Source organism: Trichoderma gamsii (genome assembly GCF_001481775.2).
Source record: "Trichoderma gamsii strain T6085 chromosome Unknown Scaffold_23.2, whole genome shotgun sequence".
Classification (NCBI taxonomy): Eukaryota; Fungi; Ascomycota; class Sordariomycetes; order Hypocreales; family Hypocreaceae; genus Trichoderma; species Trichoderma gamsii.
The window spans coordinates 529,762-556,898 of NW_020171360.1; the positions used below are offsets into that span (position 1 = coordinate 529,762).

Below are 27,137 nucleotides of genomic sequence, written 5' to 3' on the forward strand. Positions count from 1 at the left end.
GTCAGTCATATAGATGGGATAATGCGAGTGGATCTGAATCTGCCAAAGGCTCTTTTAAATCCTCATTCTGCTTCTATTTATAATAGTAGTAGGTTCTCTAATCTCGACAAACGATTTGCAAGCACTCGTAATACAGACCTAGTAGACGGCCTCTAGTGTGGCAAGCCTCGAGTGGCTCTTTGACGCTCATTAATAATTACTAAACGCGTTTCCATCAATTCCCCAAATTGTTTCTCGTCGGATGCGTAGAGCGGGGATTTGGCGACTCGGAAGCATTCCGAACAGCATATTCCTACTAGTTAATAGCAAATACTCTCCGTAGCTCTCCCAACAGCAGCTATTTTACAGCAAAGGACTCCACAATGACCTCGGTATTTGAAGTAGTAATCATAAATTATAAGTCAACGACTTTGATATAACAAATGCTTCTCGACGTTATTATAAGCCTATAAAATAGGAAAACGAGGAGTACCCAAGTAACCTTAAAAAAAGGATTCAAGAAGCATAAACCTTGATAATAATATCCTGCAGAATAATAATCACCTGTATGTCCTCAAGCGCTAAGCAGCTTGGCGCGGAGAAGCAGATCTTAGCAAGATAAAGTATATTACCTCGGTAAACCCAACTTGCCGCACTCTTCAATAATATATAATTCGCAACCCGATTCTATGAGTATTGTGCAGTTTTTTGTCATAAAGCTTATATACACATGTATGTATACTGTGTTAGATTAGCTTTAGAAAAAATACAATAGTTACTAGCTTATAATTGTGTTTTATGAACTTTAAGTGAATATAATAACTATTACCAAGGTTCTTGTTATTGGGTGTACAGGCATACAACACCGGCCTGCTATAGACAGCTGAATACACAAACAAATATCAGTGCTGTGTCCTTAAAAAAGTCCTCAGCTGCGGATCTGCCAAATATTTAGCCACGCTTTCAGCTATATAAATGGTCAAGGGGTTACAAGAAGCTGCTCGGCAGCCTCTACAGAGATTGTAACAGCGCTTTTATTGATATTGACTGCTTTATAGAATGAAAAGGGGATATTCAGGTTATCCGAGCTTTTGAACTTGTACTCCAAGCGAAGGCTGTTAACCGCTATCTCTTGGCTATGGCTTTTCGGGCTTCCTTATGCTACCAATCTATGTTTGTAGTAAGTATAACATAACTAATAATTTGTATTTTTATAACTAACAAGAGCGTGCTCGTCCTCAAACTAAGCTATATTATAAATCACTGCCTACTATAATTATTGCTGCCTCTACGGCCTTAGCTATATCGTTTCTAGCATAAACAGGCCCAGTCTTGGCGCATGTTCCAGCGAGCGCCAAATTTCTAGTCAAGCGTGGTATACTGAGTCTCAGCTTCAGAACCTCTTTTGAGACATCCGTGGAATGGTCGCTATCTGAAATTGGCATATACGGATCGTCTACTGCGCCGTCAAGTGGGATACTTGATTGCACAGATTGTAAAGGACGCTGTTCGCTCAAGGTAATCTCCATCGTGTCGTTATCCACGATTCTCGCTTCTAGCCTGGCAAGTTCTTGCACAACACCCAAAACAGTCAGGAGTCGAGGCTGATAGACAGAGGGCTGATGAGTGAGTTCGGCATCAGATTCGACTTCGAGGCAAATTTCATCAAGTAGCGAGGAGCCTGCCCATGGCCGAGGCATGTCATTTTTGCCTGCATGTTTCCAGAGGAAGCCTGATGCGTGTGGCAGGGATGTTTTTCCAGGGCCCAAGAGCCATCCTAAATCACACAAAATCTTTTCGCGAGATCGTATACGGAGCGTTGATCCAAAAATACGATACACATCTTCAGAAAGTACCCACTCCGAGGCAAAGAGAACAGAGTACGCTTGAGATAAAGTGGCCTGAACTACCTTGGACGCAAAGCAGTTCAACTTTCGCATGAGCTGCTCACACTGTAGCGATGGCGGTTGATACTGGGGCTGGGATTGTAACTCCAAAATTCCTCTGGTCGGAGTTGGCAACCACCAATCGCTCATGCTCCAGTGCCTAATGCCACCAGTCTCAACAAGACCAACCGTTTGCAGTATGGATGCATTGGGCAGTGGATCGACCTTGATCTTAGTGAAACTTTCTGGATCTGATTGCCCGTTGCTCGAAAGCGACGATAGTAGCTCTCTTGAGGCAATTTCAGAGGTTGGAGTGCGCAGCTCTGTTTCTTCTGCTTCATTAGGTGGCTTAGCAGAATAGTTCATGGATACTTGTTGGAAACCGTCCACTCTCTTCGCTATCTCCAGGATTCGTGTCGTGGAACGCTGAAGGTCTCTCAATACTTGCGGATGCTGTGTGGAGAAGACATCGAGGCCAACTATTACATCAGACAAGCTAATGTATAGGGACAAGGTTTCATCAAGTGCATCTTCAAGTATTTCTATCCGCTTTTCTTGTTGAACATCTACCACTTTTCGCCGTTGACGGAATCTTTGTTGCGCTTTACGGTTCTGTTCGCGGCGATCCTATACGGCATGAGTGCATCAGCGCGGTGGATCTAATTGTGAAAATCTCATACTAGCTAGTAGGTGCGATACAATTCTCCTGAAAAGGAAGAAATGCAGACCTACCATCTTTCTCTGTTGTATCCCAATCTTTGAAGACGTTTTCTGGTGCCCATTGTTTACCGAGCTTTTCGATGGCCACTTACGCGTATTGTAAGGCATGTGATGTTGATAATATGAGAAAATTAAAGATAAAACCACTAGGAAACAGAAAAGAATTTCTTCAGGTAATTTCAATCTCCGAGTTGAATCAACGAGGACTTTCGCAACTTTATCCCGGAAAGGTATTCGCGATTGGTAATACACAAATAAGGAGTAGCGGTCTTGTGGCTGGGAAGTAATTATTAATAATGTACCAGTACCCAATTCTATTAACCCGTACGGAGTACTTAACTAGGAATGTGCAGTGGTATTATTGCGATTACTCAACTATACAGGTACTTGAAATGGGTGGATAGGGCAACCAAAATTGTCGTTACTCGGCTAAGAGTGGACCACAGAATTTGCGTTCAAGATTTCGACTTATAAGCCGTGTTTATCCTTGATCAGGCTCCGAGCAAGCGGCTACATTCATACATTTATCTGCATCTACAAATTTTTGTCTAGAGTACAATAGTATCTTTACTGCTTGGAATATGCGGATTGGCCTGATCAAGCCTAGGATGGAGATAACCGGGAGCCGTTTCTTGGATACTACAAGGGAAAATGCCGCAGCGGTCTAAATGTTCGTGTAGGGCTGTTTAGCTAATAGAGAGATTTACCCGCGTTGTGGGCCTTTTACAGCCAGGCCTGTAAGAGCTTAGACGCTTTGCAGATCTAGTAAGTTGGAAAAGCCGGGTTTCCCTTGGTGGAAAAAGTATCTCGTTTCCGTTTCAGACCTTGCAGAAAATGTGCCAATCTAGTCTAGGTATTCCTACAAAAGGTGTATTAATAATTCAAGATAATTGCGTACAGTTAATTCAGACTATTGACATGTTTCGACATTTACAATATGTTTTCTTGCTCACGAGACCTAAGGACGCAATAGCGAAATTGTATAACGTCGGTAAAAAGAAGCGTTTGAATGAGATTATTTTATATCTAGCTAGACCAAGACTCCTACACACACTATTGACTAGCAATCTTTGTCAATCTTCCGGTGTCAATATCATAGAGAAGACCGGTAATTTTGGTTTCTTTTTTTATGAGCGGATGATTCCTAAGCCAGGATATATCATTATTTAAGCTCACTTCGAAACTGTTGTCCCATAGTAAGTACTATACCGATTTGTCACCTGCAGGAAAGTCAACTTACTCTTTGATACCTAAATCTTCCAAATCTATTTTTTGGGCCTCCACGGCGGATATACCTTCAATCTTTTCGCGAACATAGTCAGTGGACTTATGAGTAAGGCCGCAGTCTATGTTCATCGTCAGACGTTTGCTTCTCTCATACTTTATCTTAAGTTTCTTACCCGTATGGTGGATAAGTATTATTTCGTTGATTCCAATGAGAGTGTTCAAAACCACGACATCATTAATGGCAAATCTGGCCCTCCCTCCGGCACAGCGTATGACCGGAAGTTCTTCATCACAACATTAACATCCTCAATAGGAAAAGGCTCATTCGGTATAGGAGAGGATTTACCGCCAGTGGAAAGGCCACAAAATTCCTCGGGAACAACTCTTTGGTCCATGCAAGTAACTAGTGAAGCCTATGTCAGTAGTGGAATATGTCTTATTCGAGGAGACATACCGATGATTGTTCGGGTTGTATTTATAAAATTCTCAGCTACATAGTGGTAGGATCCCGGATGGTTGACAGCATACTTCCTAAGGCGATAGTTAGCGGCTCTGGTGTTGTCACGCCTTAGTTCAATCAAGTTTGAAGAGTGACTAACGAATTGCGTTCGAGAATCTCGTCTGAGGAATTCGGTGCTGTGAGAGCCATCTTTAGTCTAAAACAATTGCTGGAGCAGTCTTTTACAGAAACTTAGAATGATCAGAGATGTGTGACAATGTATCTTGGGAAGCATGCTACTTTTTATATGCAGCAGGAGTAGAAAGTAACTCAACGAAGAATAATATCATTTCTGCAGCAACTTACAGTAAACGACCATAAGCAACTACGATGTTAGCGATCTACTGAAGTTTACCATTATAGAAGACTAATTATCACGTAATTATTTCAAGATTATACTGCTGTGTGAACTGGGAAATGTATCTACAACTGCAGTCCGAAACCTTGCATAAGCAAGATATTTTAAACATGATACAGTCAAATTAAGATTGTAAATATCTACATTTGTAATAGTTCAGTGATTATATGATCAGGAAATTCGTCCCTGCGGAATATAAGCAGATTAGCATCTTTACGTACGCACTCCGAGTCTTTACATAATAATGCAAAAGCTTATACAACCACACATGGTCTTTGGAATCATATTAAGCTTATACACAAGATGGCACCAATCTGTCTATATTACTATTTTTATTGCGATTATCAAGGGTACAATGCACCCCCTTATACAACAGGAAAGAAATCCTTCTCTCTGTTAAAACAGACTTCTAGCCACTCGCTCCCACTCAATCCTGAAAATTAAGACCGTGATTACAAAACAGCTATTCCATAGATAAAGCCAATAAGAAGTTGGAGAACTTTTTGATCAGATAAGCTGAATGCCTCTAGAAGAAAGTCTAGCGGCCGGGGATCAGTATCGATCAAAGAGTACATAGCTTTGTACGTGTTAACAATAGCATAGCGGCGGCGACAAAATTTAGTGGATGTATCACCCTAAACTAATGCTTCAAGGTTTGGCGCTAGTCACTGATAAACTATATCTCTCCGCTATAATCGGTGCTTAATCCCGCAGCTTACAGTGAACATGGAGTTAATCTGAGTGCTTTTGTTCCTACAGCCTCAAGCCATTTGTGTTATGTCGACTAAATCGCTATTGCAACATATACATTTAATATATACAATACGATTTACAAGTAACTTTCAAATAATAAATCATTCACCTGCGGATCTCGGTTACTTTCGATTGGTCCAAAAAATATCGACTTTCAGTGTAGTTGATCTCTGATTCGTAGCGTTCAGGAAATATTACTATGGCAAGCCAAGTATTATTGATATATATGGTAGACTTCTTCAGCATCCCCGATGCCTGCACAATGCTATCTCTCTTATTCCAAGCCGGTAATAGCTAATGCTTTGGCCCAACTTGGGCAATCGCTTCAATCTCGGCTTCAAAAGAATGATAAAAATCCGTAATGTTCTTCCGAGGATGCCATCCTATTTCGCGGCTCTTGATAGCAGAAATACGAGCACTATATGCATCATTAGCTTTATTGTATCTTAGAAAAGAAAGACTCTGTTTCAACACACTTGGAGCTCCAGATAACTTCGACCATATAAGGGTTCAAGAAAGATATGCCGAGTGCCTTTGTAAATTCTTCTGGGCTTATGTCTTTTGGCTCCTTCGAGTTCAAGAGTCCCTTAAGATACCCTACCTCACCAATGAGTTTAGAAATCGCCAGCCATGAAGTCTCGCCGTTTTCTAGGAAGTAATAGCCGCTTTTCCCACGCTGAACAGGCTTTCTTTCAATATATCTCTTTAGCATCAGAGAGTAAAAGTCAGCTACATCAGAAATATGAGCGATATTCCAAAGCTAGAGGAGAGCATTAGCGATTACTCAAGAAATAACGACTTTTAACAAAAACTTATGAGTAAGAGACAAATATTGATTGCGAAGGGTACTTACACCATCGCCGTTTCCCAGCACAATAGCCTCTTTATAATGGAGAGAGACCCCAATCAATGCAGGTATCTGGATTGATGTTCGATTGCCTGGCCCAGTTCCTTGGCCATCTGTTCATGATTAGCTGGCATGTGTAGAGAATATGCACTTGATGACGTACAAATCAATGGCGGGTTTACGATGACGGTATCAACGCCGAGGCGTTCTCCCGCATCGGTTATTGAAACATCAACCTTTCGGGTGATCCACGCTTCCGAGTTGTCTCTCTCCCATTCGTAATTAGGGTCTTTGTCTGTTCGAATTTTTGTGTTTCTTAGTTCTGGCTGAGTGATGGGGTGGTCTCCGAAATTGGAAGTGCCAGATGTCTACCCACGGTTAGTTGTAGATGACCTGGAAGGTATTTTAAATGGACTTGCATGTATGTAGAACACATCCTGTTTAGTGGTCAATTTTCGATCCGCTAGTCCCTCAATGAGAGCTAAGCAGGATGGTTCATCAAGAGATGATGCACAGCTAATGACAACTGCACTTGGTAAATAGCGAATATTTGTCAGCGGACAGAGGAATGAAATAAACGTAAGACTCATCAATTGTCACTTGCCATCATGCTCTGATGCGACCTTCTTTATTGTCTCAAGGTCATGCAACCCATCAAAATGAATTGGAGTAGCCCCCAATTTCTGGACTCCATCGCGACTCGCTATTGACCTGACAAGTGCAGAGATGGCAATTTCTTTTCCGAAATCGTCTAATAGAACTTGAAGTACAGAACCACCACTGTTGATATTTAGTGTAAACTCGCATCTTAAAAACCCTAATGGCTTACATATAACCTGATGCTCCGGTAAGCAAAACCTTGATCTGTGGCATTTTGCAAATAGTTTAGAGTGTCTGGTTTTGTATAGTAAGTACAATTAATGAATATTCTTCATTTCAGTATATAGTAAGTTGTTGTTTCCTTGCGAGCTTTAAATAACAGAATTGCTAGTAGCCTATACTCCGCTCGAAATCATTTTCACAATTATTTTATTTATCGCATTTGCTATTACAAATTCATTAACAGCTACAATCGCAGACAGGCACGAGCATTTACTAGTGTAGCTAGGGAAGGTAAGCAGAAATTAGTTTAAAACCATGGACCCTCTTCACGTAAGCTTTCCGATGGTAGATTTGATAAGCATAGATTTCAAGATCTTGGAAATCCAATAGGTATGTTTATATTTCAACTCAATAAGCACAATTTCGATTAGCAATAATTAAGATTAGGTGAGATGAAATGAAGCTGTCTAAACATTGATTAATAAGACAGGAATTATGATTCAAATTGTTTAGTATCTGTGGGGTAGAACACAGTGGTTACGATTACAGTGTCTGAAGAACTTTATTTGGGCTACATACTGATTGGCTATTCAGTAAGCTTCAATCAGTCTTGAATTCAAACCTCTTTCATACAGCTTTTATTCTGGTCATTGCGCAGCTCTCTGTTTTCTCACAACTCCCAAGCTATATCGTATAGGGCGCCAAGATGACCACAGATCAACTCCAACTGGAATTTAAACACCTTTCTTCTGGAGGTGTTTCTTCCATCGATAGATGACTCCATCTCTCTCTCGTGGAGTTGCACTTCGAAAGGCTTCAATGCCTTGCCGTAGCCTGATTAGAATGACTTCGGCTTTACAATTGGTGAGATGATGCTTTTGCAGCTCCCTTTCCACGCCTTTGAGGGTATAACCAGGTAGGCCGAAAGTTGCTGCGCCAAGATTAGTAACCTGTTGTCAAGTTCCTTTGAAGCAATAACCGTAACCTAAACGTGTGATTACTGAACAGAAGGAATGGGAGGAATGATTACTCACAGGCACCCAAATTGGAGAAAAAGCCCTTTGAGCCGCGCCATACGCCTTTGCCAATTCCTTTCGCACCCTCGTCATGAATACTTTTGTAAGGCCAGACAACCACCCCGCTGAAGGCCTCCCACATTCCGAGCGTAAATTCTTTGCCGGCTGCCGCAAGACCTGTTTCGAGGTCGATGATCTGATCGCGGCGGCGAACTTCAACCCCTGCAAAACCGACCGAAGGATAATTGTGAAATCCATTTGCAATGTTGTAAAAGAAAGCTACGGGGACTTTTAGGGTTACTTTGGTCAATTCAGAAGCATATCGGCCCGTCGCACGAGTCAAATAGAAGATGCGGCCGTTTCGACCTCTTTCTCGAGCGAGCCAGGCCGCCTTTTGTTTATCATAGAGGGTCGGCGCTCGAATAAGGGTGTCGATGTCGGCGTTGTTGGTCTTTATGGATTTCCTCGCCACTTTAGAGGCATACAGCTCCATTTCTCTGCGAGAAAAGGTGGTGGGATTGATTCGACGACTTGGAGATGTCCCGTTGCTTGCTATTGAGCCATTCTCGATCTTCTCTGCGGACCATGGATCAAGCCATGACTGCCTTCTACCTTCTGGAGGCGCAGGAGTATGTTTCGGTCGAGATTTCAGAGCATGAGTGTAGTCGAACGTTGCCGTGGTGTAATCCATCATGGGGCCGGTGAGTGCAGATACAAACCCCACCAGAGGATGCTCAACGCCTTCATCGACGTACCAGTTTTTGCGTCGTATAAGCTCGAGCTCAGGGGGTTGTATTAGCCCGCGATCAACGAGACATGCAACAGCAAAGCCACTCAGGCGCGTCCTCGTTTTCTTGTGCCAATGGGTAGCTAAGCGTCCTGGGCAGATCTCGCATTCGTACTTGTCCAGACCAATGCGGTCTTGGAACCTCTTGGCGGTATCTTCTGCGCCATCCTCTTGAGATATCTCCTCCGCCATTCGTTTTGCGGCCTCTTGAGCCTCTGGCGTCAACGCAAAAGTTATGCTCTCGGCCAAGATTTCCGCAGTCAATGCTTTGAACGCCACTGGTTCCGGTCCAGCTCCAGAGCGTGCAATCATCTTTCCCCAGAAAGGCTGGTCGCCAAAGAAAGGGACAATGACGGTAGGTCGCCCTGCTGCGATTCCAGCGGCAGTGGTGCCGGCGCCTCCATGATGGACCACCGCTGCGACACGCTTGAATAGCCAGTCGTGTGGACAGTTGTCAATCAAATAGACTTCTTTGGGGACTTCACACTTGTCTCCCACGCCACTCCACCCTCTGCTGATGATGGCACGAACCCCAGAGAGCTTCACAGCTCCGAAGATGAGCGCTGAAAGACGATCGGGATCTTCAACAACAATAGACCCGAAACCAATATATATGGGAGCGGGACTTTCCTCGAGAAAGGCTAACAGGTCGGGCGGAGGTGTGTAAGAGCTGGCGAGCGGCAGGAATGAATATCCGGCGATGTTGATATGCGACCCCCAGTCAGGTGGCTTGGGTATTAGAGACTGGGCCCAGAGATAGGTAAATGGCACGCGGAGTCTGGACAAGAGTTGGTATCCCCACATGACGCTGATGGGATCCAACCCAAGCTTGCGGCGAAACTTGTTGATCAAGTCTCCGAGACTATCAACGGGAGCAAAGTTAGCAGAGACGAATGCCGTTATAGCTCATATATACGACATAACGACTTACCCTTGCCACATCAACAATTCCATCACGACAAAGGAAAGATAGTTGGCTGTCTTGGCATCTGCACCTGCATAGTTCATAGAGGCCAGTGGATGTGGAAAAGCCGAAGTGGGAGAAAACGGCATTGTGAAGACCATGTGCAGCGGGATTCCCAGCTTTTCGGCGCAGTGTATATGTGCAATGGATGGCGGGTTGGCGATGATGGCGTCTGCGAGAAAGAGATCCTCAACGTCCTCGACATCTGTAGCCCTGACAGGTTCTCCCATTCCATTGCCGGCTTCAGTGCAGCCTCGCCACGCACCGTTGATAATCTCCCACATCTCTGCCCTTCGTTTCCCAATATCACCGGCCCTGACGCTTTTCCGGTTGGGAAACAGCCCCGGATTCCTCACCATGTAGGACATGAGGGCTTCGGGGTCGCCGCCAATGGAAAAGAACTCGACGCCCTGAGCCTCGACAAAGTCTTTGAATGCAGGGTGCGTGCAGATGCGCACTCGATGCTCGTACGGCGGCTTGGAGAGGATCTGGGCGATTGGGATGAAGGGCTGGACGTCGCCGCGGGAACCGACTATGAGTATTGCAATGTTCAATGGAGGACGGAGGCCCCCTGTTGACTTGCGTCTCTCGAATACGGGATCAGAGCAGACATCGTTCTTCACTCGCTGTGATGCCTCTTGGAGGTCCTTGCACCAGCTCACCAGGCCCCCAGTATCTGTTTCGAAGCATACCTTGAATCTTCCGTCGCATCCGTAGCATCCTTTTTCCTCTGGTGCCACGTCCTTTTTGAGTCGTTCATCAGCTCTGACATGGGGAGCTGTATTCGATCGAGTCCGGCTGAGCAGCATTTCGGATTCACTTGCAGGTCCAAACAGAGAGACCAGGCCGCAATCTGCTGTCGTCTTGGCGGTTTGTTAGATGAACCATAGTTAGCTTGAAAGACTGTCGAGGTAATGGAGGGATGATATGTAGGGCCATGGGTAGAGCCTGGAGCTGCATCGCGCCCGATCTTGGCTGTGTGACAGCTGTGCTATCCGGTAGATCCGTCAGCCACTTGAAATAACCTGCTTGCATTAAGTCCAGCTATGTGACGGGCTGATGCAGCTTCACCGGTGCAAATCGCCACCTTGGGCCCAAAACGGTTTGGGCTTAGACGCCACAGATAGTAAGATACTTCATTTAGCAGCTTGACGCAGCTTTATTGGGCGCTTCTTTATGAATATTACAGAGCAACAAGAAGCCTGTCTCGAAGGCAAAACTTCATCTGTATAGATGCCGATTGGTCTTTGCAAAGTCGCGAGTCTCTTATTGTGTGCGCAACATGCTACCTATAATAAAATAATTTGAATGCGAAATTGGCATTACAGAGGCAAGTCACTTGAAGGGGGAACAAGAATAAGAGATGTGCCATGTTCAAAGCGAGTGTTGGAAAATGAGTTCAAAGCGAAACCTATTCTGGTCTTCGATTCGCCTAAAGAAGAAACCCTATTTTTATACCCCCCTTTGTGTATTATATCCTTCTTTCAGCAGCGGTATCTTTCTGAAAGATTTTCCGTACATTTTCCTCCGTTCGTGATGTTGGTGGCTGCAATAGCCCGTTGCCCTGATAGTAAGAGCAAACGATGTTAGATACATGTATCTGCTTCATGCAAGCTAACTGTAAGCTCGGAAAAGCCAAGTAACAGCAGCATCGCAAAAGGCTCTTTGAAGAAGACGCGTTTCACATCTTCCACTTCCTGACAAGCCTTCCATCAGGCCCTACCATCGCCTCTACCCTCACCCATATGACTGCGACAGATGCAACAAAGAGGCAGGCCATGGTCAGCAGCGTCATGCCTTCGTACGATCTCGCAGGGCTGCCCGAAGAATGGTTACGGATCAATACGCCGCCAACTGGAGTGCCTACGAGCGAAGCCATGCCTCGCACCATGTAGAGCACTCCGTTAACAGAGGCAAAGTTCTGGACACCAAATAGCTCCACCAAACTGGCGGGAAACAGGCCCACGTACGCACTGGCAAAGATACCGTAAAGGACCGTGAACGTGATGAACAGGGCCTGTGATGTTTCTAGATTACCAGAAATTGTTGAAGGAAGCCAGAAGCTAACAGTCGCAATGGCACTGATGATGGTGGTAATCACAAGGCAATTCAGTCGGCCCCAATGATCTGCTGCGTAGCCGATGACGATTTTCCCAATGGCGTTGCACGCGTTGCTCAAGGCAATGAAGTTTGCGCCGGCCGTGTCGCTGTAGCCCAGGGTTCTCGCGTAGGTTGCGAAGAAGAAGAGCGGGAGATAGTAGACGGCGGACTGAAAGACAGCGCCCATTGCTTGAGCTAGAAATCTGCGTGATCGTGCCACGCGCCAGTCAATAATGGGCACCTTGAGGATGCCATCAATGCGGCTGGTTCTTGCACCATTCTCCACTTGGATACGAGCCTTTGTCGCTGGCTCCCATTCCATAGCGAAGCTGGCTGCGACATTGAGCCCAAAGGCGATTCCTCCAGCAAGGCGCAGGGCATTTCTATAGCCCATGGAGTCGATCGCGGCTTTTAGCGCAGGAGCCCAAACAAGACCCCCAACGCCAGTACCAGAGGTGATGATTCCCAGAGCAAGACCACGGCGAGTAGTGTACCATGTAGGAGCAATCGTCACGGCAACCATGTAGCTCATGCAGGTGCCCAGTCCAAGCAGAACCCCCTGCGTGACTTCGAAATGCCACAGAGACTTTCCGAAACTCGCCAGAATGAGCGAAGCCGAGAATATGACCGACCCAATAAGCGATATCAACTGAGGCGAGAAGCGCTTGGCCCAGGCGACCACAAACGGAGCGCCGATGGTCATGAGCGAGATGGACATGGTGCCGATAAGATCGATCATTGCGGGTGATGCTCCGGTAAAGGGGGTATCCGGCTGCTGCGAAAGGGTTTCAAACACGGCTTGGAAGATTCCAAACGCAAAATTGATACCGCAGCAGGTGAAGACAATCGTAAACGAGGCGGCAGTGATGATAACCGCTTGCCTATAGGAAGGATTAGTACCTGCTGGGAAGAGATGGGGAAGACTCATCGTGCCGGAAAGTTATGGCCAATTATACTACTCATGAAGCGTACCGGTTCGAAGGAGATGGCGTTTCGGAGGTCTCTGCGGGAGCGATTGATGGCGAGCGTGCAGATTCGACTGCTTCGCTTGGCGGTCCATGCCGGCTACGCTGGGTCAATGAGATGGCATCTTGAGAATATCGGCCATGAGACGCAATCTTCTTATCCGTCGTTTGAGTTATCGTCGACATGTTTTCAAGCGTATGGTGCTAATAAACACAATTGCATACACTGGGAAAATACGATGAGAGTTTGTTTGAAGCAATGACGAACGGAAGATGTGTGGATGGGTTAGAGAGTATATATAGTCTAGAATGAAACCAGCGAAGGACCGGAGAAATTATTAGCTAATAGTGACAGCGTCAAGCTATGAGTCAGGATTACTAGCTTCTTGCGGCAAAGAGAGTCAGATATATCCCTTTTCTTAAACTTTTATCTTATTCATCATCCAAAATAGCTATTTATTTAGACTTCCGCGGAGATGTTCTATCCGGATGGATCTGCAAATTACAGGAAGGAGATGTCGGGAGTGGTAAATCGGAGTCCGAAGCGTCATCCTAGCGCCGATTGATAAGTTATGACAACAACGCGTTATCAATCTAACGCTTATTGACGGGAATATGGCATCCGGCTTTTGCGGAATTTGGACCGCTGACGGAATTCTTTTATCTTTTATCTTGCTGTCATTGTAGGGCGTGGCTATTTTCTTTAGATTGTACTCCGTAATCCTGTAATCGTTTCCTCGGGTAGTAAGATTCTACCGAGGTAATTGCCGTCATGATATATATCCCTTTCGATCATTCAACGGTGAGCAATTCTTAACCCTTCAATACTGCAATGACAAGTCATGTCTTCATAGTTGCTCCTTGCAAGCTAAGTTTGACCCACCCAGATGATAATGAAGTATGAAGAGTGATTGTTGTATCCGTCAAGAACCGCCATCACAAAACGCTGCTTTCTTCAGAAGTGGCCCTTTGAAAATACTACGAGTAAATCCATAAGAGATTGTAAGCCTAGTAATTACTATTAATCGCATTCGGTATGCTGGAGACAAGAACAAGGACCACAGCTTCGAGCGTACAGTATCACCCATGCTCGTATTTGACAAATGCTTCATTTAACTCCACTTATCCAATTGCAAAAATTCTCATTGACGGGAAGAAGATGTTTCTTTTACCTCACAGAGCGAGAAACAAAGACTGGGGAATTCTGTGAAAGCTTAAAGAGTCCATATTTTGGACTTTGCCTAACTGGCAGAAATGCAGAATAAGTACCGTGAACATGTCAGTATCAGGTAATTCGTATCGAGCATGGCTCGCGAGAATTGTATCCCAAATGATGAACTTCATATGGCCCAATGGTATGCTGTATCAGTACTGATTTAAAGTATCCTTGCGAAGATATGGGGTGCTAGTGTGGCCTTATATCGTTCGTTGGCATAATAAGTGAGCCAAGTGCAAACATTCTGTCTTTAAATTTCTGTTAATATAATCAACCTGCCCAATGCTAACATGCTATGAATTCACAGCTGAGTTCGGCATTTTATAGCGGGCAATTCAGCCCAGTCGGAGCTCCGACCTGCCTTCAATCTGGTAGCTGGCATTGTCCCCATCAAAAACAAATTATGAATGCTTAGGTCAGATATGTGAGAATCGCTGGTATCCAAGTACAAGCATTTATTTTGCCGGGTTGTTTTTAATCTCTTCTCCATGATGCTGGGATTCCAATTCGTTAAGTAAAAAACCAACTTGGTGTTAAAAATTGAACCCTCTCTGGTAGTCGAACCTGATAAGCTCGATTTAACTGATTGTTATGTAAGAGGCTATCGCATCCCACCTAGACACCAAGGCGTTTTAGGAGAGCGCGCGCTGGCTATATACGTATACGCGTATTTATCTATATCCAGATCAATCCAGCACTCGATCTTTACTTTCAGCTCATTCGAGTTCATCTCTTGATAGGTGGTATATAGGCTTTCTGAGCCTAGATGCGGAACTCCGCTTGCGGCGGAGATGCCAGTACAGGACTGTACCGTATTCACGCCAATATCGGCATTACATGGCTTTATTGAGAATTCGACCTGCGCGCGTATTTTTGTTCGTGAATTCGAGACTTCCCATCAATTAGGAAAAGTGTGCAACGCGCGCAATGGCATAAGATTGGCGCCTCATTACCATAAGTATGGGGTTATAGCCACTCAGGGTTTGTTTGTTCACCTTATTTCGACGTTCAAAACTGGAATACCCTGCCAGATTTCAAGACAATGCTATCCCAAGTACTGCGTTTCACATTTCCGTCAGGATCTACCATATCCTCAGCAGAGTTCTTGAAGTTGCGCCAAAGCATTGCCGCAAGAGGTGCGACTGCTCAGTACTATGGCTATACCGCGCCTACAAGAGTCTTGAGCCTACCCAGAAAGCGCCACGAGGTATGCTGGGTAGTTCGTGAGTATTTTCCGAATCACAGAAAATACATTATGATATTCATCTGATTTGCGCAACAATTAGAATGGCCTGACGATTTGCGTGATCGCAGTGCCGTGGTGGAAGGGTTAGCTACGACTGGCATTAAAGATGCGACATCCTTGCTATTCGAATTTGACGATGCTCAGTTGGAGAATCTCGCAAAGGCTCTTGAAGCTCCCGTTTGCGAATTTGTAGGTATTCATTCTCCAATACTCCCTCTGTCATCTTCTCCAATCGCTTCAAATACCTATTTTGAGTCGATCTGTTCGCATGTTTACGCTCTGACTTTACTGACAAACATGTAAGGCGTGCATACGGCTGAAAGATGATGCGCCGTTGGAAAATGAAGCTCTACAAAAGTCAATGCACAAAACATATGCCGACACTTACCAAATCCAGGGGTTTACAGGCGGCTATTGGGCATATGCAATGAATACAAATGAGACTGCAGGAGTATCTTGTTTGACCCCAGGTAAAAAGGCTGTTCCCAAGGCGCACCGAAGGCTTGGAGTTTACTACCTCGGGTGGGAGAGTATTGAGGTAAGGTCAACCCTATATCAACGAATGGCATTTCACAATTACGTTTGCTGACGAACTCTTGTTAGCTCCATGAGGACGGCACCCAGACTGAAGCATTTTCAGAGGAAATTAACCAACTGCAGCCATACTTTGGCCCGGGGTCTGGGGCTTGGTATGCTATGCTTCGCAAACACAGGTAGTTCCTTGGTATGTCATATGAACATAGCAATGCCGTCTTACTGGTGCCTCCTGCCCAAAATGATGGATATTCTAGAAGCTCTTTCAGACCTCTCCATCTTGATTATGAGAAACAGCACGAGAACAACTTTACCCTGTATAGCTTACATTTTCATCATTTTTTATTTTATTTTCGGCAAATGAACGAAACTATACTATGTCTTTTGTTAAGGTATCAATATAAGTTGGCTCAATTTGAACATACGGGTGATCCATTTTGCCTCTCCAGTGCGCGTAACCACCAGCTATAATACATGTGAATATAGTTTCCTTGCTTGTTGTAAGAGCTTACCCTATCCCATCTTCTCCCCAATCAAGAATAATAACAATAACGATGAGGAGGACTTTCAGCGACTTCAATACGGTTACCAGGCTAGTTTAACTCCAAGATACGTCGGGTTATATAAACACCTATTCTTCTCCAGGCCATAACGCAGCCATGTCTTCTACTAATCAATGTTCGCTCATAACGGTGACCACAATGGCAACGCTCTGCTACAAGAGCTGCGCTGGGCAAGAAAAACTAGTAGCACAATGTTGTGATATAGTATTCGCTCGCCAACCCTGCTCTGGGATCCTCTGCGAAACTACTTAGCTTGCCACGGCGCTTAATAGTTAATTCCTCTTCTCCATTTCCAAGCGTCCTTGCTAAAAAGAAACCAGCAAAATTTTTCTTCTCGTAGGAATAACTTTGACGCCACCGCGGAATGTGACCCGAGATCGTTCGATCACCCCCACAAAGGACAATACATATCTATAATTGTCCTACACTTAACCAAATTGAATTGATTCAATAAGAGACTCACATTGTTTACGAAAATTCTGAGGGAGAACTGCAACTGGAAAGATTACTTACAACCTATTTTCAGCTTCCAAGTAGGCAAATGAGCTACTGGCGCGGTTGTTGGCTAAAGAGGAGACGCCACACACGCCTATAGTATGGGATGGTTCGATCCCTAGTATTTACTAGAAGGTACGGAGCAAATCATCAAATGCCTAATATCATGTCTTTCCCTTTCCGCTTCGCTTTCCCCTTTCTTTCTCGTTTCTTCTCTAGAGGAAAGAATGCTTCTCCATTCTGCTGGATATGCGCCCTCTCTCGTGATCCACTCTTACCAGCCTCTAAGAAACTCGGGTACAGTACACACCTTTAGATAAACACGGTGGTAGAAGACATTCTTGAATAGGTCGAATATGTTGAAGATATGTGCGAGATACGCGTACACGTAACGAATGGATGTATTTAATAATCGGCCACGTACACTTGTATGTAAAATTTCGGACATGATGCTGATTCATATCTTTGTGTATATGCATGTTGCCGTCTAATTTTAGCCGCCTACCAAAAAACTGCCGCTTCTCTCGCCTGCAAAGGCCGAGATCCTTGCTCGCATCAGTACCACATTACTGCCAAGACTGCCTCACAATTGTACGGAGGTTTCGTAGCTTCAGGCGCCGCACTGCACCTTGGCAGCACTCTGCTGTACCCCGAGATGGATGTAAGAACGCTGATGCCGTTTTGGTAAGGCTCGCTGTGATCGTCGGCTTGGGACCACACCAATGACGAAATGCGTGGGGAAAAGTGTCGAAGAAAACGCCTGGCCTCTGCGATAGCCGCTGGCAAGCAAGCTCTCTTGCTTGTACGTGGATATGTAGGTACTTTGTAAAGTCAACTCGAGTCAGTAGGCATTTTGTCACTAACAGGCACAGATCTTCGTTGGTAAGAAACAAGCGGGCGTGATGATCAAATTCTAGTACTAGTATGTGCAACTATCTACATGTGTGCATCTATCTACCTGTAATGTAAATGACCTAGTTTGGTAGACATGGCGCCAGAGACAGTTTTCTCCGATACGCTTCGCCTACGTCAAATATCCCAAGGGATCTAGGCAGTCAGTCTTGGCTTCCAACTCAATCTGCAATAACGGTTCTGGGCCATGGGAGGGATTCGCCCCGGGGCGGGCGCTAAAATGCTTGGTGTCTGAATGTTCTTCCTCTCCAAGTCAAAAGGGACCAAGACAAGGTGGAGGAAGACAAAGGCAGCGCCGCTCCACAGGATTACTCGCAACCTGTTGCCACAAGTATAGGCGAGGTAGAGTAGAGTTACCTCGCGATACCCCTTTTTCCCCGAAAGCGCACCAGCTCACGGAGAGCATGTGGATGCTACCGAGTACTACCGCTACCCGTAACGAGCAATTGCCGAGTAGTATATGGTGTGCTCCCTATTACCTGCTATAACAGACGCTCAGAGATGAAAATTATGGGGTTGTAAGAATCTATTGTACGGAGTCTAGTCAGCTCAATGTCTAGAATCTCTTGGCGTCGCGCAACACTGAATTGCTACATGTAGGTACCATCGGCTCGTCGCCCAGGGAGCAGCACATTTGAACTGAGTGTATATACATGCAGTGATCTTGGACTCCCCAAAGACTCATGTCAGTACTTCAGCATAATCTTGAGCCTCATACTGCTACCACTACAGTGCAATAAAATCTTTGGATACACCAGAGGCATCTACCTACATGTACCTCGCGTGTACCTGCATTCAGCAGCAATTTGAGGTGTGGAGCTCGTAGTCCCATGCAGAGTCCAAGTACATGTAGCAGCACGGCCCTCTCCCTCCGTCTCAGGAAGGCCCGTAGCAGCCCCTTTTTGCCGACTCTTCGGCTACACGGTCGTGTGTCCATTTCTTTGCACACATCAGGTTAGAAAACTGCCACCGCCTTTTATATTGATGGGAAGCGAACCGTGAGGCTTCATCTCGGCCGAGGCCCGCCCACAGCAAAAGACGGAGATGGGCGACGTCGACAAACGGACCAGGTCGCATCCACACGTGTGCCACTGACGATGCTACGGGGTGCCGAACATGTACTTTGGATGGAGAGGTTGTTTCTTGGAGGTGCAGACGCCTACTTGTACCATTGTTTGTATGTCGTTACCTTTGACTTGATATTAAACTACAACTAGGCAAAAGACAGTAGGACGCTAGCTGCTGCGCGTCGTACTGCTCGACGTCGGCTTGCAGCAATCATGCACCTGAGACGCAGGTAAACCACGTCGATTCATTCAACAACGGTCTGCCGGCACCTGACTGATGGATTTGTGATACTACCCACTTGTAATCAGTAATTGATGATTATTAGTCCTGGCTTTCAACGGCAGTCAAGAAGGGTAACTGTACCATCAAATACCCGCTTGCGTGGGGGAGCCAAGACATATCCCGAGCCTGCTCTGGCGATGCGCGTATCGACATTGAGCCTGTATGGGCGGATGGACTAGCGGAATATGCCGAAAGCGCAGTTTCGCACCATCAGAGAGTCCGGATTGCTGCAGTGAGATGTGTTTGCCTGTAGGTGCACGTATACTTCGATTGCGATATTGACGCACGAGTGCATGTATTTGCCGAGGTGTCGAGTGTTTAGATATTGCACTCCGACGCAGGTGACGCTTCATGTCGGCAGCCAAATGCGAAATAGACTACAAGGCAGACAGATGATGGATACATGCAGTCTAGTCAGCAGGGGTGTTTTGGTGAGCAATAAGCATTGACATCGTGGTGTTGCTGCGAACTGGCAAGCCGCAATGGCGTGTAAAAATAGTAAAAATAGCCTGCACACATGTCATGATGGACGAGCCTCACAAAATCGCCCATTAAGAAAGAGCGCCGTTTCAACAGAAGCACGCGACACGCACGATTCTCTGCCCAATCAGCCGCGCCACGAACGGCGATCCTGCTGTTGAAGCCCACTGCGGCCCATTCTGCGCCTCCTGACAATCAACAAAGTGCGCTTCTCGCCTCCCAGGGCGTGCTTCTCGAAGCCACAGCGAGCTAGCGGGGGGCTGAGTTGGCGGAGTTTGCCCCAGGTGCGCCTTTCCAAGGCCTGGCCACCCCCCTTCTTTTGGCTGCATGTACCTAAAACTACAGCGCCTGCAGCAGCGCTTCAGCCCCCAGGAGCCCCTCGTCAGAGGCAGTCGCCTCTCCACACCCGCCAGGGGCTGGGGCGCATCCCACTGCCGCTGATTCGCGCGACCTCGTGCGACGGCGCCGTCCTAGTGCGTTTGTAGGTACCTGTACCGCTGTACCGCTGGGCCGCTCCACTGAGCCCGTGCCGCTAGCGACCGCCGCCTGCTGCACGACTCTCAGCGCGAGAGCCTCGTGCTCTTCTTCTGTTCTTCCTACACCAACCATCCTCAGCTCGCAACGCTCCTTTTTAGTCGACCGCTCAGCTGCCCTCCACTCCTTCGGGCTTCGTCGTGCGGTTCGTGCCTCACCTCCATCCGCAGCGTCTGTGCTCTCGTTCTTTTGCGCCTAGCCGCTGCTCAATCTCGCCTATCGAGCCGGACCTTTTCGCTCCCTGCTGGCTCTGCTCGCTCTGCTCTGCTCGCTCTGCTCTACTCCGCTTGCTTCGTCTCTCTTCTCGTCCTCACCCTCGTCCTCATCCTCGACCCTTCCGTCCAAAACCTCCTCATGAGAGGCTGCGAGCAATCTCTCCTCCTCGAGTCGCTCCCTCACACTCCAGGCACGGTCCGCCAAGGCCAGCTGCTGTGCGACTCCTCTCGAATCTAAAATACCCTTCCTTTCTTCCGAGGTCGACTCTGTTTTCACTAGCATCATCTTGTTATCATTTACTACCCTGAACATCTTTCTTCTCCTCCCTCTTCTCCTATTGTCTCTCCTCTCTTCGACCACAACGGCGATACCGAATCGAACAAGTCTCCCGACATCTACCACCCATCATGGGGCCGCCCGCTGGCAGTCGGCTCGATGCCTCGCCCTCTCCCATACGCCCCGGCATGACACGACGTGTCGCTTCTGCCATCGCTAGCCGATTGACACGCCGACGCCTTTTTGCCAACCTCGCTTCCCGTCTCGCAAACCGGCGCTTTGCCTTTGCTGTCGCAACCGTCTCCATCTTCAGCGCCAAGGGCGTCCACATCTACACACATCTGTCTTCGTTACCAGTTGTTCACCTGGTGCGGTGGGGCTATTCGTTCTTTGCTCAGGATGCCGCGCTTCTCGTGCTCGTGCGACTGCTGCTCGACCCGTGGCTGGTAGAGGGATCTGGTTGGCTGCGAAGAGTGACGATGACTCTGGCCTCCATCATCATCGCATATCTCATCACGGTGGGCGTTTTGACGGTATCCTTTTTTGCAGTCAGCGGCTCAGAAATTCACTGGCGCAACATTGGTTTGGCGGGCGATGCGTCGTCCCTCGGCATGTTTTTGTCTGGTCTGGCGTCCTTCTTGTTTGTGCTTGCCACCGTTCTCTTTGTCGCCTATGTCCTGCAAGATATCTGCTACAAGACCGCGGGTGTGGCCACCGATATTCTTAAGTGGCCCATCTCCTTTGCTCTGCGTAAATCAGGTGCGCCGACCACTTACTCTCAGGTACCACAGCTCGATATTGAGCTTGCCAATACGTACGACGAGCTGGAGGAAGAAGAATATTGCAACATGAAGAGCAAGACGTCAATGATCATTCTCAGGCGATTGTTCTACGTTTTCATTGGCTGCGCACTGCTTACTCATGTCATTCTGATCATGATCCGGCCAAACGAGAGTGCCTTGAACTTCTTGTCCTGGACACCCGCCCTCTTACCTTTCGTCGACTTCAGCTTCTCGTCTCCAAGCCTGGATCACTTGGAGCCTATTTATGGCACCGGAATTGGGCGCTCGTGGGATAATCTCACCGCTCTGGCTGACCCAGCCCCGTTCTCCTGGCTGCCTGAGAGGCCTGTTCCCGGATTTGGAGACTGGTACAGGAACGACGAGCATTACAGTGCCGGCGCAGATCCGCTCAAAATCTCCAACTTGGAAGAGAAGCTGCTGCCAGCCCTGCAAGGCAAGCTGGGGGACGTTCCAATTCGCCACGTCATGCTCATCCTTCTCGAAAGCACACGAAAAGACGTCTTCCCTCTGAAGAAGGATGGTGTTGTCTGGAACCGCTTGGCAAACTCATATAGCAACGGCACGTTGCCCGACGAGACCCAAGCTGCACTGGCAAAACTAACCTCCAATGCCAATTACATCACCGGTGATTACGACGATGGCTTTGAGCACCAACAGAAGAAGAAGCGCGGCGGTATCAACTTCAACAACGTCTTTACCACTGCCACCTATACTATCAAGAGTATCGTGGGCACAATGTGCGGCCTCACACCGCTCATGGCAGATTTCAATCTCGAGTATCTTCACCACTTCTACCAGCCATGCTTGCCCCAGATCTTCGAGGCCTTCAACCGACTTGACCACGATGACTATGATGACCGTGACGACCGTGGTCCCTATGGCCCCCTTGGTCATCACGGTCCTCCTGGTCATCATCACGGTCCTGGTCACCACGGCCCCCCTCCTCCTCATGACGATCCTCCTCCTCCTCCACCCCCCCACGACGGTCCTCCCCCTCCTCCTCCCCACGGCGGTCCTCCTCCTCCTCCTCCCCACGAAGCCCGGAATTCTGACGATTTCACATTGTTCAAGTGGCGCTCTACTTTCATGCAATCCGTAACCAAAAACTACGATAGATATGTGCCTCTCTTGTCAAAAATGGGCATCTCCCCGGAAAGCTTGGTCTCTAAAGAATATCTCAAGAGTCCTTTTGCCAAATTCGGCCGGGTGGATCTACCAGACGTCAACTACTTTGGCATGGCTGATATCGCCGTTGAGGACTACATTCGAGACGCATTTGTGCAGGCCAAGAAGAATGACGAGCGAGCATTTGTCACACATCTGACCAGTACAAGCCATCACCCATTTGCTATTCCAGCTGAGGAGAAATATACGCCTCTAGGAAACGGCTTGGATGATATCTCACATTATCTCAATGCCATCGGCTACGACGACAGATGGCTGGGCAAGATTATGGATATTCTCGATGACGAAGGTGTTGCGGATGAGACTCTTGTTGTCTTGGTTGGCGATCATGGCGTGTCCATGCCGGAAAACAACATCTTGGCGCCCTACTACAACCCGAATGTTGGCACCCTACGCGTACCTCTTGTTTTTTCCCACCCGAAGCTGCCGGTAATCGATGTTGATAATGCGGTGATTTCATCGCAAATTTTGCCTACCATCCTCGACCTCCTCCGCGAAACAGGCTCCCTTTCCGAGTCACAGTCGCAAGCCGCATCTGATTTGGTCCAAAACTACGAAGGACAATCTCTGATTCGCCCACTCCATGCGTCGTCCAATGAAACCAGCCAGGGCAACTGGCAATTCACCGTCATCAACCCAGGTCGCGCCATGTTGAGCATCCGCGACGCTCGTCACTCTGACTGGCTCCTCATCGTGCCCATCATTGACAATGTCGAGTGGCAGTTTACGAATCTAATGACAGACCCAACTGGAGCACAAACGTTGCTCGGTTTCGATTTTGTTAATTTCATGTATAGTGTTGAGAAATCACACGGTGTCGATGCCGCGAAATGGGTCGAAGAAGCTGCATTTATGGCCCGCTGGTGGGTCGAAGAGAATGGAAAGCGATGGCGTTACGGGCCGTATGCTAACTAAATAGGCATATGGTTTTCCTTTTCTTTTTAACGTTTTATTTCTTTGATATCATATATTTTTACTAGCTTTTCTTGATGTACTGATATATACTTGGGCACGGCATTAAAACTGGCGTTGATACAATATACAGCGGACGGCATATGTCCTTTGAACTTTATTACAAATTTATTACTTTATCCTTTCAAAACTCAATTTCTGTGAATATTTGCATTTTATCTCTCTCTAGAGGTAATAATCGGAAAGACAACGCATGATAAACATATGGCAAAAGACGTAGTTTCTCTTTTGCGGTATATGGAGTGAGCCGCAATATCTTTTTTTCAAAGTGTAGTTGCATTCGAGAGAGTCTGCAAGTTTGCTTGTACTAACTTACTGCGGAATGCACAGTTTTATATTGGCTTTGCTTTGTTAAGCTGGAAGTCTGCAACGGAAAGTCTGTTCCACAGCACATAGAAGCACGGCCAAGCATAATTAGGTAAGCTAACAATGGCCAAACGTCAGGGCAGTCCTAAATCACCAACTTCTCTGGCGCTGCTGCGGAGAAGCTGTCCTTTGCCAACACTTTTGATCAGATGAAGACCATTGCATTTCAGATATTTCGTCCCCGCACTCTGCAACTCCTCCGGGCACGCATACCATCACTCAGCTACTCCAAATCTCAGCCAGCAGCTTTCTTCTTTTCTGAAGCAAAAGGGCGTCATCACAACATGGCCACTGTCTTTCGACTCATATTCTACGTCCCAGAAACTCATGTCGAAGCCTGCAAAGCTGCCATCTTTGCTGCCGGGGCTGGTATCTATCCAAATAGCTCGTATACCGAATGCTGTTGGACGACGTCGGGTACTGGGCAGTTTCGACCGGTCGCGGGGGCGAATCCGCATATTGGGACGGTGGATAAGTTGGAATCTGTTACTGAAGTAAGGGTTGAGGCGCCTTGTGTTGGGAGGGATGTGGCGAAGGCGGCTGTGGAGGCGTTGAAGAAGTAAGTTTGCAAGATATTCGATGCGATTGCATATACGAAGGGGTATGGGAAGTGAATGGAACTAAATTTTTGTTTTTTAGAGCTCATCCGTATGAGGAACCGGCGTATGAGGTATACAAGCTGGAAGACTTTTAGGACTTATCTCATCTCGAGGTTATAACAGTTACCTGCTTATTCAATTGTCAAGTAGGTATTTTGCTATGCTAACATCCCTGTCTTGAGCAAAGATAATAAAGATCATACTCAATACACTCTGAAGAAGAATAGGAAAGCATATTGACATAGACTAAGTGCTCAGCTGCTGGTTCTATCTGCCCCACGCTTAACATATGCAAGATTGCTGTATTTATGACTTTTATACAATTTATTCTTTTTCGGCCGGCTATCAAGAATATTGCTCCCATATTTCAGGGTCTGGTTTATTCAAGCTTGGTTTAAATCCAAGGCTGCCCACGTTCCAAAACCAATCGGGGTGTTCCTCGCTCCTGTACCTGTTCGTCCCTCGCGCAAACTGAATAGCCATTCTGTGAAACCTCCAACGATTGCGAATATGCGGGTCCCTCTTTTCCACACAAGTGAGCATGTAGTGCCGCCAATCAATCTCAGACTGGCGCGAGGAGGAGGTGTCGGCGAGGACGTCTTTAGTCCAGCTGTTGTCGTTCCAATCGGCAGGTGTGAATGGTAGCATCCAGCCAAAGTTACGCAAAGCGCGTAGGAAAAAGTTTTGTCGTTTGTAGATTATGGCATCGTAGAACCAGCGGTCTACTTGCGCTAATGAGAGGAGAGTTTTGGCCGCTGTGATAGCAGACGGAGCCTCGAATATATTTTGAGGTCGACTACTTGAGTCATTTTGAGTAGAGTCGGCAGAGTTGTTTGGGTCTTGGTGTCGTTTGTTTCGCTGAAACTCATTTCTAAGAACCTCGCTAGGAATGTCAACAACGTAGCTGAGAATGATGTCGAGTAACTCGTTAGTATCAAAAACTTTTCGGCGTTTCACTGCCGAAGGCTTCACTGGGCTTGACTGCAGGACCCTCGGAGTTGGTAGGCGAGTTGGCCTAGCCAGTAACCACTTCGTATCCTCCATGCTCTTCGGATCGAACCATCTTGTCTGTGGGAGATCGGGACGCTCTAACGGTGGCCACTGGCGCTCCAGGGCATACTGAAAGTCCTGTCCACTTCTCTCTTGCATGTCATAATAGTGGACGCAATACAATAATCCATTCAATTCCCCACCATACATCTGATAGCAGGAATTCTCTTTATAAAAGGACTCCCAGAGTTCACGAGGGGTGATGCCGGTATGGCGACAGAGAAAGGAGAGGCATGCGGGATGGATCAGAAGACACAGGTCAGAACCCAAGTGCAGCTTATCTTTGACACCGGGGATGGATACATCTCCATAGGAGCCAACCGTGCTATCAGGGATGTGTAAGTGAGAGGCGATTCACAGATGCGTATAGTCGTATAGTCTTCATTGGCTTGATAACTCACCAGAGTGGGGTGACAAAAGTGTCCGGCCAGTTGGGAGTAACGCCAACGCTCGGATCCCAATATTTGCCGTCTTCCTCCGATATAGTCACAATCTCCTCCAACGGCTGAGACGGGACTGGATATCCAGGATCGTTATACCACTCTCCATCTCCCGGCGGCCATTCGCCATCTCGGGCGCCTTCAGTTAGAAACTCGTACCAGCCATCTCGTGCGTTACTCAAGGGACCAGAGCTGATCAATTAGCTGACTAGCCTCTTAAGATGCGGGGTACATGATGCCTTACCAGAAGCAACAGAAAGAGTCCCAGCAGCCCATGTCGCAGAAGCCTGTCAGCTGAGATGGGAGGCGTGTAACATTTAGAGGTGGGAGTTCAACGGTCAAAAATTGATGTGGCCGTCATGGCTTCAATGCTGTGATTCTTGTGGTGGGCGGTGAACCGGTCGTCGCGTTATTGCGTGGCGCAGATTCAAGCGTACAGTATGGGATAAGAACGGTGTTTGATTATGCTAAGCAAAATGTGGAGCACAGAGTTCACGCTCGGTCTAATCAAATGATCATCTTTGTGTGATACGCGACCACAAATGTCTTGTTACTGAGTGCTTCCTTTTGAGCCTCATAAACAGATACAATGATTGGTAGACACTATTGGCAGGTTGTAGATAACTGCTATTGAACGAACACTCATCGCGGGAGATTAATATCTGATATGCGCGATGCAGTGGGTGTTTAGGTTGTTTTCTTTTTAAATGATTGAGATATAATGCTTATACAATCTTGTGAGCCAGTTCACCGTGTGTACGGCTAACACCAACAGCGTCTCGTCTACCAAGCTGAGCTGCGTGTACCATCAGCTTACTTCGTTCGGCGTTTCAATGAGACGATTCCATCAGTAAATGGCACAATACGCCAAGTTGAAGAGACGATCAGACATTGATATGCGTTCAGTGGAACGTTCTATATTAGAGGGAGCTTGGAGCAATGTTCTATGGAGCGCAGAAAAGAAGAAAGATGCGCAA

At 46.9% G+C, this 27,137-nt stretch overlaps 7 protein-coding genes across 7 annotated transcripts; 2 read left to right on the forward strand and 5 right to left on the reverse strand.

The window, feature by feature from the left end:
* Positions 1-1,232: 1,232 nt before the first annotated feature.
* TGAM01_v206807 (hypothetical protein) lies at positions 1,233-2,873 on the reverse strand (the record flags this gene model as incomplete). Its single annotated transcript, XM_024549951.1, has 2 exons — positions 1,233-2,492; positions 2,598-2,873. Coding segments are annotated over 2 exons (1,536 nt in total), but the record flags the coding sequence as incomplete, so codon positions are not given.
* A 2,843-nt stretch (positions 2,874-5,716) lies between these two features.
* Positions 5,717-7,142, reverse strand: TGAM01_v206808 (hypothetical protein; the record flags this gene model as incomplete). The annotated part of the gene is made up of 6 exons (XM_024549952.1): positions 5,717-5,840; positions 5,899-6,182; positions 6,276-6,382; positions 6,433-6,637; positions 6,986-7,049; positions 7,099-7,142. The coding sequence occupies 6 exons, from the start codon at positions 7,140-7,142 to the stop codon at positions 5,717-5,719; spliced, it is 828 nt and encodes a 275-aa protein (XP_024405338.1).
* A 683-nt stretch (positions 7,143-7,825) lies between these two features.
* Positions 7,826-10,667, reverse strand: TGAM01_v206809 (glycosyltransferase family 28 domain-containing protein; the record flags this gene model as incomplete). Its single annotated transcript, XM_018806813.1, has 3 exons — positions 7,826-8,022; positions 8,126-9,756; positions 9,826-10,667. The coding sequence occupies 3 exons, from the start codon at positions 10,665-10,667 to the stop codon at positions 7,826-7,828; spliced, it is 2,670 nt and encodes an 889-aa protein (XP_018659903.1).
* Positions 10,668-15,181: 4,514 nt separating this feature from the next.
* TGAM01_v206810 (hypothetical protein) lies at positions 15,182-16,102 on the forward strand (the record flags this gene model as incomplete). The annotated part of the gene is made up of 4 exons (XM_018806811.2): positions 15,182-15,362; positions 15,426-15,574; positions 15,690-15,923; positions 15,989-16,102. 4 exons carry the CDS (start codon positions 15,182-15,184, stop codon positions 16,100-16,102), a joined length of 678 nt encoding a protein of 225 aa, XP_018659901.2.
* A 3,220-nt stretch (positions 16,103-19,322) lies between these two features.
* TGAM01_v206811 (hypothetical protein) lies at positions 19,323-19,592 on the reverse strand (the record flags this gene model as incomplete). The annotated part of the gene is made up of 1 exon (XM_024549953.1): positions 19,323-19,592. The coding sequence occupies one exon, from the start codon at positions 19,590-19,592 to the stop codon at positions 19,323-19,325; it is 270 nt and encodes an 89-aa protein (XP_024405339.1).
* Positions 19,593-20,058: 466 nt separating this feature from the next.
* Positions 20,059-20,754, reverse strand: TGAM01_v206812 (hypothetical protein; the record flags this gene model as incomplete). The annotated part of the gene is made up of 2 exons (XM_018806810.1): positions 20,059-20,426; positions 20,484-20,754. The coding sequence occupies 2 exons, from the start codon at positions 20,752-20,754 to the stop codon at positions 20,059-20,061; spliced, it is 639 nt and encodes a 212-aa protein (XP_018659900.1).
* Positions 20,755-20,876: 122 nt separating this feature from the next.
* TGAM01_v206813 (hypothetical protein) lies at positions 20,877-23,648 on the forward strand (the record flags this gene model as incomplete). Its single annotated transcript, XM_018806809.1, has 1 exon — positions 20,877-23,648. The coding sequence occupies one exon, from the start codon at positions 20,877-20,879 to the stop codon at positions 23,646-23,648; it is 2,772 nt and encodes a 923-aa protein (XP_018659899.1).
* Positions 23,649-27,137: the final 3,489 nt, after the last annotated feature.